Source organism: Tyto alba, unplaced genomic scaffold (assembly GCF_018691265.1).
Source record: "Tyto alba isolate M040663 unplaced genomic scaffold, T.alba_DEE_v4.0 Super-Scaffold_7, whole genome shotgun sequence".
NCBI lineage: Eukaryota > Metazoa > Chordata > Aves > Strigiformes > Tytonidae > Tyto > Tyto alba.
In genome coordinates this window covers 15,894,844-15,912,045 of record NW_024881328.1, presented here as the reverse complement: position 1 = coordinate 15,912,045, position 17,202 = coordinate 15,894,844, and the positions used below count along the sequence as shown (strand labels likewise).

The 17,202-nt window shown below is 37.6% G+C and overlaps 1 protein-coding gene across 1 annotated transcript in view; it reads right to left on the bottom strand.

Moving 5' to 3' along the window:
- Nucleotides 1-1,975: 1,975 nt before the first annotated feature.
- CNTNAP5 (contactin associated protein family member 5) overlaps nt 1,976-17,202 on the bottom strand; it is a 286,970-nt gene continuing 271,743 nt past the window's right edge. The window contains exons 22-24 of the mRNA XM_042784303.1: nt 9,468-9,686; nt 3,921-3,992; nt 1,976-2,881 (exon numbers count right to left, since the gene is read on the bottom strand). Of these exons, the coding sequence (XP_042640237.1) occupies nt 2,685-2,881; nt 3,921-3,992; nt 9,468-9,686 (488 nt within the window). The 3' untranslated portion in view covers nt 1,976-2,684. The remainder of the gene's footprint in view (nt 2,882-3,920; nt 3,993-9,467; nt 9,687-17,202) is intronic.

The following is a 17,202-nucleotide window of genomic DNA, read 5'->3' as shown; positions in this document are numbered from 1 at the left end:
TATCTGAAACGTGTGCAGCAACACTAATATCTACCCTTGGTGATGGGAATTTGATCCTCCTTGACAAAGCTCAGCATCTTGCCGAATTAGGTCCTAGGATGGCTAAAAGTAATTTAGTCACTTGAGAAATGAGAGAACTCTATTTCATTGCTTAGTCTCCCTTTTCCAGCTACTCCACTGCTGGAGCTGCTTTGTGATTTATTGTTGCACTTTGTAGTAACTTTATTCCTGGAAACTAGCATGTAGGAAAGCAGAAAGATGATTTGTATCTGGTAGTTTAGCTAGAGAAAAATACACACTTGTGGGCCTTTCCCTCCTTCCTATTCCATTCTTCATAAAGCCAATTAAAAACATTAGGACTTTAGAGATGTCTCGTATAGAGGCCATTTTAGATAAGATGACTCAAACATGGGCAAAGGAGCCCATGTGCTTGCTTATTCCTCCCCTCCTGCCATGCCAAACAAAGCAGCCTTGTCTAGGGGAAGGAAGAAGAAAAAATAATTGCTTTGCCAGGATTTCACTGCAAAAGATAAAGCAACGTAAAGGGAACACAGCTAATGAGTTTATCATTACACATCTCATCATGCAGAAACATTCTAAAGTAATCATGTATCATGCAAACAGCCAGCATGAGGCAAAAGGGCTGTTGTTGACCACAGTCAAGTAAGAATGGCATCAATACTAATTTCAATATAAATGGCTTTATAAAATTGCTTTGTTAAAATTCTGGTGATGAGGCTGGCCTCACATATTCCTCTTCACGTGAGAGTGATATCATTCCAAGGTTGCTTTCTCTTCACTGGATACTACTTCTTATAAAGTCTTCCGAAAGAAGCAGTGAAGAATCACCATATAAATGACATCAAACTGTCATTTATTTATTATTTGTTTGTCCCCTCCTCCCATCAAAAAAACAGCAGCTACATACCTTTGATGCACTACCTGGAAAAATAGCACCTGTTGCATGTATAACCTCATCTTGTTTGCTGTGGGTTATTACCTCATACTGTGATTATTTGATTTTAATGTATGTAAAAAGGATCACCATGCAGAAATCCCAGGATGACAGCAGAAGGGTGTAGGGGGCAAAGAGATTCAGCTGCAAAATTAATTGTCTTGAATTAATTATTTTCAAGAATACCACAATATTTTTTTTTCTTAGGTGTTGGATTGATTCAACTCCTGTCAGAAATGTTCAAGTCTGACAGCAAATTCTACACGCTCTTCAGAGGCCCTTCAAAGGCAGTATGTCACACAGACACAAGCAAGGTGTGAAAAAGCTCTGGTGGTAGGACTTCTCCATTTCTTACCATTAGGATGTTTGTGACTGAATAGAAGTTTTTTCAACCTCACACTGAAACCATGCAGCACAAGTAAAATGGTCAGGATTCAAGTTTCAGTACTGTTCCCATTCAGGAAAGGACAGAAGGTTTTAGAAAAACACAGAAGATTAATTCGAAGTAGAGTATTTGGGATCTTTTTTAACATGTTTCCCTAACGTTCTTCCTTGTAAACAGAGTTGATTAAATATTAACCTTTTTAGATATGACATCAGACCTCTCTCAATTTAGCTTTGGAGAAGATTCCAATTTCTACAAACAGGAAATACCCATCAATCTTTCATGCAGTTTTGAGTTGGTCCTTTTTTTGAGTAGTTGGATTTTTTCTTTTTTAGAATTGGCAGAAGATGTGACTCATGTTTAAGATTAAACTATTTTTGTTTAACCTTGTTTATGTACTTTTTCTTTGCCACAGTGGCAACAACGTTTAACCTCAGCACATGATAAACCTCCACATGGCATGAAAAGGTATATGCTGCATTTCTAAAATTTCAGACAAATATAGAGCACCTAAGTCCTAGCAGCTTCTTAAAACCCTTGGAGATTCAAGCTACTATTTTCCATGCTTCAGCTAGAGTTATGCTAGAGTATGTTGGGTCTACATAGCCAGACTTATGAGATGGATGTGAAAGAGGTGCATGGGAATGACATTTATTATTGATACATATATTGTGGGAAAAGTACTGATAAGCCTAAAAGTTACAGTAAAAGGACAGGAGGTTGGGGGAAGGATCATAATGAGGACAGTTTTATTTTTCCTTATCTTATACCAGCTTCTCAACTGGTATAAATTAATGTAACACCATTGAAATCAATAGATACATATCAATTCATATCATCTGAGAATTTGGCCAGTTCTTTACGATAGTTGTAAATGAGCCTGTAAAATAAATTAGGCATTTCAGTCTCATTCTTTCCCTCTATCCTGTCCCAGTATCTGTAGAGCTACGTGTTCAGCTACTTTATCTCTACTTTACATAGTCCAGATGTAGTGTAAAAGTGATGAATTAAATGGCTCCAGAGAAAAACATAAATAAATGCAGGGACTTTGAAACATCCATGAACCCACAACAGAAACCAGATGTGCATGTGGATCTTATTTTGTGTAGGGTGGGATAACAGGTCTCTTGAGCTGCAGAAGTATATTGTGACTGCCAGGTTCTTGTGCAGAGAATGAGGCACTGTGATTGTTGTCAGTGTTTCCTGTGCAGGGTGGTCTTTTCCAAATGAAACAGAAGTTAACAAAAAATGAATGTTTAAAAAAAATATAAAAAGAAAAAAGGAAGGAAGGAATAAAGGAAGGAAGGCTAGGGGGATAAGAATAAGAAGAAATTGCATTGTCCATCAGATAAAATATTCCCGTTTGCACTCGCTCACTGTGTTCTGCAAGTCAATGTCAGCTTTAAAGGAGCTCTCAAGGTTTTCTGGGTATTCCTTCTCCTTTGTCTGGCTACTTCGATGTGCTTGTTTGTGCTGATAGAGGAATCTGCTCATGATGGCAATGATGCAAAAGATGATGAATATCACAACTGCTATTACACCTGAAGAGGGGTAAAAAAGGAATGATAGAGTAATAATCAAAACCAAACCAAAACCCCCAATTACCTCAAAAATACATTACCAATGCACAACAGCTAGTGGATATGATAGGTCAGTTCATCTCAGTCTGTACATAATCATCTGCCTCTATCACACCTCCCCCCTGTAAGTTTTTATTTCTATTTTGTCACCTTAAGTAAGATTTAAAGCAGCAACCATTGATGTAATTGACCTTATAATTTCAGTCAAATTCTGCTTTCACTCATTGTGAAGTTGAGTCAGTGTTTTTAAAAAATATAGATCTGTATGCTCATTCAAATTCCTGCTCTGTCGTATTTTCTTCTGTGTTATCTCTGGAAACCTCGAATGAGTCTTGTACACTTTGGTTTATAGCTTCTAGATATTATCAAAGGCAGCTCCCTACAGCATCCTATAAAATAAACAGAGATAAATTGCCTTCCAGGTTGTTAAAAGAAAATGAAAACCATACATGAAGCTATGAGGACAACTTTCCCTAGTATATAAATGCTTCCATATGACCTAGAGAGGTGTACTACACCAACAGCTTGCAAAGAGAGAGCTCAAGAAATACCACATATGTGAATGCTGTGCTGAGGTTCTCATCAGAGTAGTGTGTAAAACAATTACTAGTTATCTGGGTGTTAGATCACAGAATAACATGGATTAGAGAATGGTTGATGTTGGAAGGGACCTCTGGAAGTGATCTTGTCCAAATCCCCTGCTCAAGCAGGCAGACAGACTTTGGTTATATTTTAGAAGACTTGGGTTCTTGATGATCCGTAATACCTTTTCTTTGGTGATATCCAACACCATGTGACACCACTATTGGCTTCATTCATAACACAGGTGCCTATCTAGGTAGCTTGATACAGATGTGTGCAAATAAATACAGCAAATATTAGATCTGCATTAGATTACAAAAAACTCGAACTGGATTTTATGTGGCCCAGATTTCAGGTATCCTAGATGTTTGCCTTGACAGAATTATTTTCAAATTGTAATTTTTAAAAATGAAGTTACCTCCAATCACAGCTGAATCGCTTCTGATTGCATTGGTGAGAGGCTCTCGTTCATCTGTCTTCCCAAAAGGATCTGCAGTTGGTTAAACAAAACAGGACATATTTTGTGTATCAACTATATTATTTTTTTCTGTGGCTTAGGCAGAAGAGTCCTCTTACCCTCATAAATTCTAATCTCTTTTCAAAAGATGAGATTTGGGGAACTGGAGAATCGAAACAGAAAGCTCTCTGAAAAATAAAGTGAGCTTGCAGGACAATTTTTTTCACATCTTCAAGAGAAAAACCTGTTAAGAGTATATTTAAAAGGTAGTAGGAAGCCTCACACTAACATCTGAAAGTGCTGTCTCAGTCAGAGACAACATTTGAACTAAATAACCCACTGGGTGCTTTTCTCAGTCAGCTCTTTTCTGTTTTTTTTTTTTTTTTTTTTTTTTTTGTTTGTTTTGTTTTGTTTTTTTTTGTTTGTTTGTTTTTGTTTGTTTGTTTGTTTTTTGTTGTTTTGTTTGTGTTTTGTTTGTTTGTTGGTTTTTTTTTTTGGTTGATACCTAAGAAACAATATGAGAAAGAAGCAAAAGGAAAGGAAGGCTAGACAGATGTAGACCTGACTTACATTTGTAGATGCAGATATGCAAGTCAAATTCAATCCCATGAATAGAAGCAGTCTCTGCTTGGGACAGCTTCTTGGAAGGGATGTTTTTCTCTCCATTGCAGAAATGCAGTGCTCGAATTGGATCCAAAACAGGAAGGCATCAGGAATTAATTCCTTTATTAAAGGCTCCTCGATGTTGGAGCTCTTTTGCACCCTATCCATAAACGACTACTGCAGAAACACTGGGCCAAACAGTCTACATGCTGGCAGGTTCAAATTCAGATCCAAACCTGAGAGGTCAATCCCTCCCTGAAGTCAGTGGAGTTATGTCAGTGTACTTACTGTAGTCCTGCATGTTTCAGAAAATGCTGTTTTCTATTGATAGCTGAATCCAGCTTTTCTGCACCTTCACCTTTTTTTCCTTTTAGCTTACCCTCTCCTTTGATGAGATTCCTATCTGTGTTTCTCTCCTTTACAAACCTCCAGGCTATCTTACAGATGATGTACATGGGAGTTATGGTCGACTGTCTCTGCTATGTATTATACTGCTTTGCCAAACCAAATTTTCCAATGCAAGAGGTAGGAGCCTTACTGAGAAATCCAGTGTTGGAAGGTTTATTGTAATTGAACATCCTTGCCTCAGTAGCTGACTCAAACACATTTTGGTATCTCATTGCCCAAGAAGATGTTTTTTATTGAAAAAAGCAACAATTTCATATTTTTATATCAGGAGGTGCTGAGTTTGTAATGACGGTGGCTTTGGGCTATGTAGGTTCTGAAAGGGGATATTTTTTCCTTGTTGTCTATGTCACTGATACCAGCCCCAAAGATGTGCATAAGGCATCAGACTCCAAGAGGTTTTCAAGTTTGGAAAGATGCAACTCTACTGATAGTTTTAGGGGTGGAAGGATTTCTCATCAAACACATCCATACTGAAAAGTAATGGTTCCCCATATCTGCAGTTCATTGGCTGAGCTACAGGCACAAAAGGAACTTCTGGGGCCAACTGAACAACTCCAGTACACCTATTAGTAATGTGAATGGTGAGTGCCAATTACAGATTTGGACACTGATGTTGAGACCTATTTACAAGAGGTCCCTTGCTTAGATATTGGGTGACTATAGTGATGTTGCCAATAAACAAATAGTCGTGGCAATGTTTCATCTCATTTACTATATTTGTTGGACTGAAATGGGGATAATAGTTGCTGTTTTGCACATAAATACAGACAGCATCATAAAAAGGGTTAGGTTGGAGAGGAAATCTGGAGGTTATTTAGCCTAATCCAGAGTATAGGTTTGAGCCTAAACTGAAAACAGGGCCAAATCCAAAATTAGGTCAAGGTTGCTCATAATTTCGTACATCATGAGTAGATTCATCTCCTTTATTTTTCAGTTTCTCCATGTTAGATATATTAATCAAAACTAGTAATTTAGATCCTTTTTTTAGTCAGAGGAAAAGAACCTCCACATACTCTATACCCTAAGATGGCTGTCAGATAATGTGATTCGCCTATTTCTTTTCACAAATTAGAATAGGGGAGTAATCATTATTTCAGACTCAGGATGATTTAACTTTCAGATATTGGAAGTTTGGTAAGACTATTTCTACCCCAGCTCTCAGCTGTTGCCAGTGAAATCAGTTACAATAAAAGTTCACATCTGTTGAACATTAGTCCTCCTGTCCTAGAGAAAAATCTCCAGCTGGTATCTGGTGCATGGTATTAGTCAGAGTCATGAAAGACTATTAACTATGTATGAAAAAAGCATGAAATTGAATTTCTACCTTAAAAATTATGTAAGACATCATTCATGCTAAAAGATTATGTAAGATCTGACACTAAATGCTATTAAAGCTCCACTATTTTTCAACAACTGTTACCAGAATTTAAGCACTGAGAGGAAAACAGAACAAATGTTGGAGATCAGTTTCAGAATGGAGGCCAAGAGACATAGGCCTTACAAAGTAAGTTTTGTCTGAAAAATAATGCCAGGATACAAGAAAACGAGAATTTTTTACAGTGAGGTAGATGGCATATGACAGCAGAACCATCTCCAGTGGGAACACAAAAAACTCAAGCTGAGGAAAACCAATACTGAGTCTCATATGAAACCTTAGCAGGACATACTTCTCCTTTAAGGTAAAACTAATGACATTACGCTGTGATTCACTGAGGTTGGGAGCATCACTGAGGTTGGAAGGCCCCTCTGGAAATCATCCAGTCCAAACCCCTACTCAAACCAGGATCTCTTACAGCAAGTTTCTTAGGGCTGTATCCATTTGGGTTTTGAATATATCCAAGGATGAAGATTTCACAACCTCTCTGGGACCTCCTGCCACCTTTGCTAAATTTCCTGCTTATTGGGATGGACAATTCTTGATCTTGGAGGAGGTGATCCTTGAACCAGCTCTCCTGGACTCCTCATATCACCACAGCTGTATCCCGTAGAATTCTTCCAAACAGATCCATGACCAGATTAAAGGCTGTTCTCTCGAAGTCTGGGGTTGCAGACATGCTTTCTGCTTTTTTGCCTTCCTCCTGGGATCCTGAACTCCACTGTCTCAAGTTGCTAGTCAAGACTGTCCGTGCACATCCCTGGCCAGTTCCTCTTTGTTTGGAAACACCAAGTCCAGCACAACTAGCACAGTGAGACAGGGACTTGTACTGTTTAAGCTGCCTTTCAGAAGCAAAATTTGTCCATGTAGTTTCTAATTTATGAAAGTCTTTGGCATTTTTTACTGTAAATACATGAAGACCTGCTCTTCAGCTGGAGCAGACAGTTCAAGACTTCACCATTCACACAGCTGAATCTGCTCTGGCATTTATAGTATTTTAATATTAAAAAAAAAAAAGCATAGTAAAAGTCCATTACCTCTATGCCATCAATGTGGAATTCAGAATATCAAAAACTCTACATGTGCCACAGCAAGGAAGAAGGTGATTCGCAGATCTTTGTTAAATAGCAAAACCACAGTAAGACATCTTCATTTTGTGTTTCATAAGAGTGTGTACAGATAACTGAGCCATGAGTGAATGAATTTTATTCCATATCTGTCTGCTAGGAAACTTTCTTGGAGACAAGAAGTATTCCTCTCTGAAGGAAAGAGTTTCAATTGTTTTCAAGTTATAAATATAGAAAGGTTTTTTCACACATTTAAAGGGAGATTTCCTAGAGGGCTTTTTTTGTTGTATCTGTACATTAGAAAATTGATGCAGACACGTACAGTCAACTTTGAAGATCTATTTTTCTTCTCAGACACTCAGTAATGAGAAATTGGGAACTGATGAATTGAGATATGAGCAGTAAATCTGAAAGTTAATCCTTAACTCTTGTCTTCTTTTTATTTCTTAAAATGTGTTTTTTCCATGTATAAATGTAATTCTCAAGTACATCTATATAAAGTATAATTTGCTACAAATCGCATTTTTTTTTTTTAACAAGAATCTACCACGCAGTGCTCTTACTGCAGCATATAAAGACATGAAGTCCTCATAACTAACTTGTTCTAAAAGCCTTATTCAGGTTTTAATCAAATCCAGTGTGAACAGTGAGAGAATAGTGTCACTTAATTCATCATATTGAGAGGAAATCATATTTTAAAGCACAAAGTGTCAAAGACAGGGATGAGCTTTTATAATAAGTCTGCATTATGATGCAACTGTACTTAACCTTGACAATAGAGTGCAACTGATAGTAATATTTAAGTATTTAAGTCCAGAGATGCTACGCTCTGCTCTGTGTTCTGTCCTGCTGTTCTGAGCCCCAGGTTTTACTGCTTTCTATACTCTCTAGAAAAAATTAGATCATCAAGGTGACAGATCACAGGACAAGGAGTTCATATTTTCAGTACCATTGCCCATTCAGTATTTACAAGACACACTTCTTCTGTGTGTCAGAGCAGATACCTTAGACAACTCTGGGCAGTGAGAAGCAAGTTGGGGGGGTGGGGAGAAGCGCACACACTCTGGCAGCCGCCCTCCACAGAGTAATCAGCAGCCTCTTTCCCTACGAAGAATACTAATAGCATAATTTGTTTTCTGCTGAATATCCTAGGCAGAAGCTGCAGGAAATGGGGATTTGATACAAGTACAAATGTCAAAGGAATCATATTATGATCTAAAAATGGAGTTTTATTAGTTATCACAAAAGAGAAAATGGTTTCATAGGTCAAGGGGCAAAAAATATCCCTTAATATGTATCCCTTTCTGGTCATTAAGGATTCTGCCACATCCACTGGTGATTAAAGCAGCAACTTGATTGCCCCTGTTCCTGGTGACAACACTTCCAGCTGCTCTGAATTTTCTTCTCTGCATACAAATTCACATATGCAAAATATTTAAGATTCCCAGAGGACAGTTTCAGAATTGCAAAAGATAAACGAACTATTGGGATCATCTTACTAGTACTGCTCAAGTAGTGCTCCTTCTCTTTAGCCCAAGAGAATAAAGTACAAGGATTCAATGTAAGTCACGCAAATGTGTCGAGGGGTTTGTACAAGGAGTTTTTGTTAGTTTCTGCTAGGGTGGGAACAAATTTGATTTGTTTGTTGTATGACTCCTATTTCTTCATCACCACTGGGGTATGGAATCTGTGTAGCATTTATGTTCTCCTCTGAGACCTGCAGCACTGAAGCTATCTGGAGTGGACAGGAATGGCAAATAAGGTACATAACCATACTTCCCATCCTGTTTCCACTATCACTTTGGGGCTTTTTTGTTTGTTCTAGGCATGTAGGCAATCCAGGAACTTAGTCCAAAAACTTTGACTTAGCACAATGACTTTTAAAGGGGTCTTGGCTAATCCTAATGTCCATCCTCAACACTCCTAATGCCTAGAGAAAAACCAACCTATCAGTTCCAATATTTACACTATCATAATTGTATTAAAGCAAAAAAGAAGGAAATCTCATTCTACAACATCCTTTAAATTCCCCATTCCCCTCTTGGTAAGACATACCTGATGAGGAATATATTGTGGTTACTGTATTCACATCAGCTTCCATTATGGACGCACAGCTGGATTCAGTCAAGGAACCTTTGACAGTCACGGGAGCAATGCTTGGATGGCGTAAGGCAGCTTTCAGGGGAGCAATGTGATTGTACTGAACAGAGGACAGGCAGCCAGTAAAGCCATAGGCATTTGCCTTTGAGACTTCAGGGTCCAGTGACAAACTCTCTGCAGTATAAAAGGAAAAACACTCTGGGAATTATCTGGTTTAGGAAAACATTTAAAAAATTAATGCTTTTTTGCCTTACCCATCCCTTTTACTTCTCTTCAAACTCAATAGTTCAGGTTCTCCTTCAGCAGCCTACAAGTTCTCACTGGCCTGACCCATGAGGTCAGGTCATCTCCAGTCCTTCATCTACAATGCTACTTACACTCAATCAAGTTGGCTTGGACATAAAAGCCTGCATTGTGCTCCTTTCCTCATCCATTTTCTCTACTGTCTGGACAATATGTAACACATCATAGGTTCTAACCATGGCAATAACAATAATAATAACAAACAGTAAAAATAGCAACACTGAATATCACAGGATCCTGGGGATGATGCTCTTTAACTTTTTTTGCATCTGTTAACAACATAATTTTCACAGATATGGACCGTATCTTCAAGGCATTATACCTCTGGCACTCTTTTAATGAAGGAGCCTGCTCTCTATTTCTATTATACATATATGTCTATTATATGTGGCCTAATATTGAAGGCTTCCACCCTTCCTCAAGAATTTATTTTTCAACTAACTTTTCTGATACACCTAATCACATTACTATATTTTTGTAATCAGCGTTCCTAGGAATCCTCCTAGTTATGAGCCAGGTTCTCACTCTGCTAGCCCCATTACACTAATAAAAATAAAAAGCGTAATTATACCTCTTTTTATCTAAATCAAAACCAAATCCCATATCTCCATGCTCTTTTCCAACCTGAACATGAGATAGCACAATTAATTTATCTGTTGGTCTGTATTCATTTAAATTTCACAAAGAGAAAGCTAATTCAAAGGTAAGTGTTTTTTATTTAGTTCCAAATGTTATATTATCAAAGATTGTTTGGGAAAGTCAGTGAAGGACAGTGAAGCCATCTTCTCTCTCCTTCAAGCTCTTATTTATTTACTTTCCAGAAATTGAAATTCATACTGCTCAGAGGTCTGTAACATGATGTGCCTTATATCTAGGTCAGTCAAACAAGAAAAAAAACACAAATGCACACATATATATAGTATCAAAACTTATTAAAAGTTTTTAAAAAATTACCTGCTAATGAAAAAAAACTTCTAGCGCTAAAAGTTTTGGAAATATTTCCAATGATATTGAAAACCAAGGATTCTCAGCTTTCCAAGTTTATTTTCAAAGCTTGGAAGAGTAGGAAGGTAAACTTTAAAATAATGTCCAATTTTTCCACTATGATTCAAACACAATGATTTTACAAGTTCTCAACAAGATGGATTTAGGAAAAATGTATACTTTCTCTTATAACTGACATTACTACCTGAATTGCATAAACTTCTTTTACATATAAGAAAATACAGAGAAATCTCAAAACTAGCCCAGATCAGACATTATTTTGGTGTTCAAGATCTGTGACTATTATGTCAGGGAGTCAGATAGAATTACCCGAGAAATATTTCTAATTATGTCTGAATATCTTCATGGAAGCATAACATGGATGAGTTTGGCTGCTTCTCAACAAAGCAAGGCATGGTGTGAGCTTGCTCTCCAAGGGTTTTACAGGAAAGATGCTTAGTCTGCAGAGCTGTCACAGGGACAGTCTCTGGGATGTGAGTAACTGCAAGAAAGAGAGATGGGAAAGAAGCAGTGAAGCTTTGCCACTGGAAAAACTAGAGACTTACAGAGGTTCACATTTGCTCATCTCAAAGTGTACAGAAATTGGCTGCATTCAGGATTTTAATGAGATTTTGGCACAGGTTTTATAAAACAGACAAAGAATTACTTCCAAGTTTCTGCAAGAAGGCTTATATAAAATTAAAAGACTGATTTACAGTATTTGCCACCTTTGTTGAATTTATAAAACCCTTTGTAAACATTCCTATTCTCAGCCTTTGCTGTTTTCTTAGCTCTAACACAAAAGGTAGATTTGTTGATATATTTTAGACATCAGGCAATCTAAATTGCTCTGTTCTATCCCAATGTACAAAAAGTAAAGCCTAAGAAGTAATGAACTTCTTTCTCATGGTACAGTAGTTTGAAAAGACTAAGATATAGTACTTCTGAAGACTTTTTAAAAAAGTCAAATTAAGGGCCAATTCCAGGAGTTTTGTTAAAGCAAGCTTTGCATGAATGAGAACTAGGAGATTTGTTGTTGAAAGGCTTTGAAATTTGAAAAAAAGAAATCAAAGAACAAACCAAACCCAAGCCCACAGTCCCCTGGTAAAAATCCCATGTGCACAGATACAGTTTGCTTTATTATATGGATCTAGGTGCATGTCTTATGTTTTTCAGAAAGGGGGGCTTTCTCTATTCTCAACAAGAGACCTGCACAGCTTGGATGTGAATTTGTGCTGCCCTCTGAAGTCCTGAGTGGACAATATAAATCTGTGATTATGACATGGTTACCTCTTTGAAAGGCTTATTAAAGGCCACTCTGCCACATGAAGTCATTAAATCATGATAAAATGTTTTTCCAAAAGATATTTTCACTACATGACATGATGGTCAGTAAGAGAAGGAACTCACTGAAGTTCCAAGGTCTCCGTTGAAGCGAAGTGATATGAAACATCAGCAGCCTTCCTCTGACCTGGTTACACTGTGACTCTTTCCATGCATTTGACTGGACTGGAAAATCACACCAAATTGCTGCTGATGGCTTGGTTTGATCTTCTGACATTTTAGCATTGTGTTTATGTTCCCAGTACTGGAGACTGAGTTACTTCAGATGATTTCTACATGGAGAGTGAGAAGGCAACCTTTTTTGTCTTTTGAATAATTTAACTGTTCATTCCCTACAACTTAAGTTTACCCATCTTTTTTGGAAGTAATTTTTAAACTTTGTTTGCTGAATTGTGCATAAGTTGGTCTGGCTTCTTGCTGGATCCCCTAGCTGCTCCGGGGAAGCTGTCTGCAGTGTCACAGCTCAGTAAGTTTTGTGTTGGTTTTGTTTTCCTGTTTCGCATGTATTTGCAATGGCTTTCCATGATAATGAGGATTATGGCTAGCAGGTAGTTGTGTTTTTTAAACTTCATTGATTGTATCAACAAAATTTATCTGCTGATTCATTCCTATTCGTCAAAACACACATCCTGCTCCACTGCTGTTTCTTTGCGCACCTCTGACATTAATTAATTATTAATTTACATTATTAAATTAATTATGAATAAATTGAGAAAGGACAGAAGGCATATCTTGTGTTAGACTGGAACCGACGAGAAGGCATCTTTGGAATAATCTCATTTCCTGGTGTGAGCCTGCCACAAAGGCAGTGGAGTGAACAACACAAATTTTTCCTGGTTAGAACCATTGAACTCAATCAGTTTGGCTCTTGCTTAAGAAAAGGATATGCCTGGACAGGAGACAGGCTCCAGACATTCAATGCACCTCCAAAACACTTATGAAAAAGCAAGGGAGAGTAAGAGCAAAAAAAATGCACTTTTTCTTGCAAGTTTTACCAGGAATGAGCAGAACTCACCAGGATATGGTTTTTGGCAACTGAACATTTTGTGCCAAGTGGAACACTTGAGAATTTTTGTTTCATTAGGTTTAGAGAAGATAATTTCAGACGTGAATTTAGTATGTTTTCTTAAAGACAGTTTGTCACCGAAAATTAAAGACTGCTTGGAGTTGTAATGTGAAATTTGTTACATGTCACAGTTTTTGACATTTGTAGTCTAATCTGTCACAACACAGACAGTCCTATGTGATTTTGCATGGGCTCAAAATATAATCTGTAAAAAGAAGAAAATATGCAAGAAGATGGAGAGATTAAATGCATAAGAATGCATGCTTTTCTCAGGAACAGATTGCTAAAATCTACTCAATTAGCAAGAATTCAGACTAAAAATAAAATTTTCTGGGTGGAAGTTGGACACTTATTTAGTCAGTATTATCATCAAGAAAATGGGGATTTAAGTATGGTGTTATGATTTTACAGTATATTATATTTCTGGGGAGAAAGTCTGAATAGATTTGGTCTCTTTTTGATAGAGAAACGATGGCATTATTAGCTTAGACCTTGTATTGCTTGAAGTTCCTGGGGTAGCCAAACTGCTTATTTTAACTGCTGCCATCTTGGTCCCAAATGCCTTTCCTCTTTTATCTTAAGTAGTCATTTCCATTTTACTCAACACTTTACTAGGCTACTACCAGTAAAAGCAATTACTTTTAAAGGAGCCCTTCAATGCACCCAAGAGATCTTTTTCTGGTGTATGGTCCTTCTAAGAAATAAGTATTTAGGGCAAGAAGAGTCTGCAGTAAAGGAAAGAGCTTTGCAGTGACCAGAAGAGTCCATCCAATAACTCTTGCAGCCATTGCTGTATTGTTTAATATGCTAGAGCATAATATTCCAAGACTGTGACTTTAAATTACTCAAGCAAATTGTGATTTTGCTAGCTTAAAAAAGGGAATTACTTGCCATGAAAAGAATGGATTTAAGTCTTTTCCATAGAAACTCTCTAAAAAGAGACACTTCTTTAGAGAAGCTTTTATATCTCAGAGTTAATGCCAACTTACCCCTTCTGATTTAATTATCCCGTTATCATCTCCCCCAGTATAATATCACTCTTGGATGAATTGCTCTGTGATCTCTTCAGTGTATAGATTCCCTTTTCCTCTTGTGAACTTTTAATAAGAAAAGCTATTGTAGATTTGGTAGCAGTAGAATTGCAGTAGCACCTACATAATGATTTTAATAAAATTACTTTCCAGATAAACTTTATTCTATGTACACATTATACCTAGGCTAATTGATTCAGTGGAAAGACGCCTACAACTTGAGTGTGTTTTAGCTCAGGCTTTTAGAGATAAAAGATATCATGAACATGTGCTAGACTACACAGTTCTTTACATTGCCAGTGTGGGAAGGTCTGTTAATTCATCACTTTGAAGACACAAGTAAATTAGGTCAACATTAATAGGTGCTAAAGAAATCTTTGAAATCTTTTTCTTCAGAAAACTCTTGAATCCCTTTTAATGCTACACTTTTACTCTGGTATCACTACACAGTATATTAAATTGCTCAGAAGCAAATATGCAGACAATGAGATTCACTTCTCTGCATCAGTGATTATTTTTCCAGGGACTATAATAGTGAAAGATTTAGACATGTTGGGGCACAGTTAAGAAGTTTTCAAAGATTCATTAAGCTCAACCCCAAAACAAATAAATTATATTTTCCATTGGATAGCAGTTTTTTCTATACAAGACCTAAACATATGCAAATGTACATCTGAGATCAGAAAATTACAGAATAATTTAAGTTGAAATACACTACTGAAGGTCATGCAGTTCAATCCCTTGTTCAAAGAGGAGCCAGATTCACAGTTAGGTCAGATTGCCAATATAGCTCATGTGGTTAAATACAGCAGTATGATCTCTGCAAGGAGTACTTAAAGTAAATGAACTGGGTCTCTGGTTAAGATTTCACTGAGACTTTGCTGTAAACTGCATGACCCACTTGGGGCCTGAATCCAATACTCGCTAAAGTCCATGGAAACAAGTCCATTGATACTGATGAGCTTTGGAGAGTCCTTTTGTGTCTTGCCTCTATATTTGTAAAGTAAAAATGACAACAAACTACATGATAGTGATATTTTTCTATTGCTGTTGGATACTGTAAGGATGAATTCAACAAATGTCTGTTGGCTACTTGATGCTGCTTCTTTTTATTCCCTTGTCTTCAAAGCTATACTTATATTTAGATTGATCTTTCTGAGGCAGCTATATGGCCCCATTACTGTGGATGTGAACAGCTCACAGCCTTTAATGCTTTTATCCTCCTAGCACCGCTCTGATGCAGGGATGTTCTGTTATCCATGCTTTACTGATCGAGAACAGAGATAGTAAAGCTCAGACTGGTTCCAGTGGGAATAAAATGCCCGCTTACCTTTATATCTGCACATAAATGGCTTGCCCAAGGTCATTCAAGCAGTCTGTGGCAGTGAGAGTCCCTATGTTTTGAATTCCAAGTGAGCCTCCTCTGACTTAAATGGAGGGTTTTTTCCTGGAATTCAGATCTGGGTGTAGACAGCCATTGGAAGATATAGAAGATTTCAAAAGCAGAAAAAAATATCCGAGATTAAGTAGATTTTGACTAAAGAAAGTGTAATAGGGCTGGGGGGCAGTAAGAGGGGAAAAGCACTATTATTTGAAAACTGGTCATTGTATAAAAGTGCACTTTTCAAAAGTTCCAGCTGTGCTAAAATGCATTAAAAAATCTGGTGAGGAAGAGGTTTCAAGCTTTTATGATGTCCTGCTGAAGCTCTCTTTGAGATTTCTTGGCCAGTGGGAAATGAATGGTGGAGTTGAGAAAGAAGGTGGTATAATCATCTGGTTAAGCAGCCAGGATCAGGCTGTCAGAGCAGGCAAATGAGCAGTGGTGTGATAGGAAAGAAGCAGAAAGGTAAATTTTCATAAGAGTAAAGCATGGATATATAGGACACATAGAAAAGAGGTTTTTTATAAAGTTCTACTTCAGTGGACGCTTAAATGTACCTAATGAATGCCTTTAGGAACCTAAATTACAGTGGCATCCAAAACAAACACTTCAGGAAGTCTAGGTCTACTTCCAGGTATCATATACCTCTGGAAGTTTATGCTTTGCTGAGGGATGAAAAATGACAAGGAAGAACTTGCAGGATATTGGTTTAGGTCATCAGTATTCAGCTTCTGGTGATCCATCATTAAAAGAAGCTATAGTCAACAGTTTACCCATTTAATAGCATAAATGATGGACATATTAATGTAAGTTCTACATTCCTAAAATTACAAGGTTCAGCTACTCCTCTTGATGCAATAAGGCAATACTCCTGACTAGCAGTAGGGACTTTTTTTTTTTTTTTTTTTTTTTTTCAGCATGGCACAGTGTGCAACCTGAGCAAGTTTGGAGATGATACAAAATTTGGAAGAGCAGTTTATAGGCCAAATGGTTGATCCACCATTTCGAGGGACATTGCCAAGCTGGAGAAATGGGAAAACAGGAACCTCATAAAGTTCAACAAAGGAAATGCAAAAATCTGTCCTTGGGTTAGGAATAACCCCATCCATCAACACTGGTTGGGCATGGCCAGCTGGAAAGAAGCTTTGCAGAGAAAGACATGGGGGTCCTGGTGGACAAGAAGCTGACCATGAGCCAGAAATGTGCCCTTGCAACAAAGGCAACCAATGACATCCAGTGTTGCCTTGGGAAGAGCATTGCCAGAAGACAGAAGAAGGTGATCCTTCCCTCATACTCTGTATCACCACTGGAATGCTGGGTCCAGTTCTGGGCTCCCCAGTGGAAGAAAGACATGACTTACTGGAGTGAGTCCAGTGACGGGCTGCAAAGAAGATTAAGGAACTGGAGCATCTTTCATATGAGGAGAGGCTTGATAGAGCTGAGACCCTTCATCCTGAAGAGAAGACGACTCAGAGGGATTTGTAATTCTGTGAGGGTACAAGGACTCTATTCAGCACAGCTACAGCTGTGGGATAAAACCTGGAAAATGAAATCCTGACATAGAAGAAAAGTCTGTGGAAA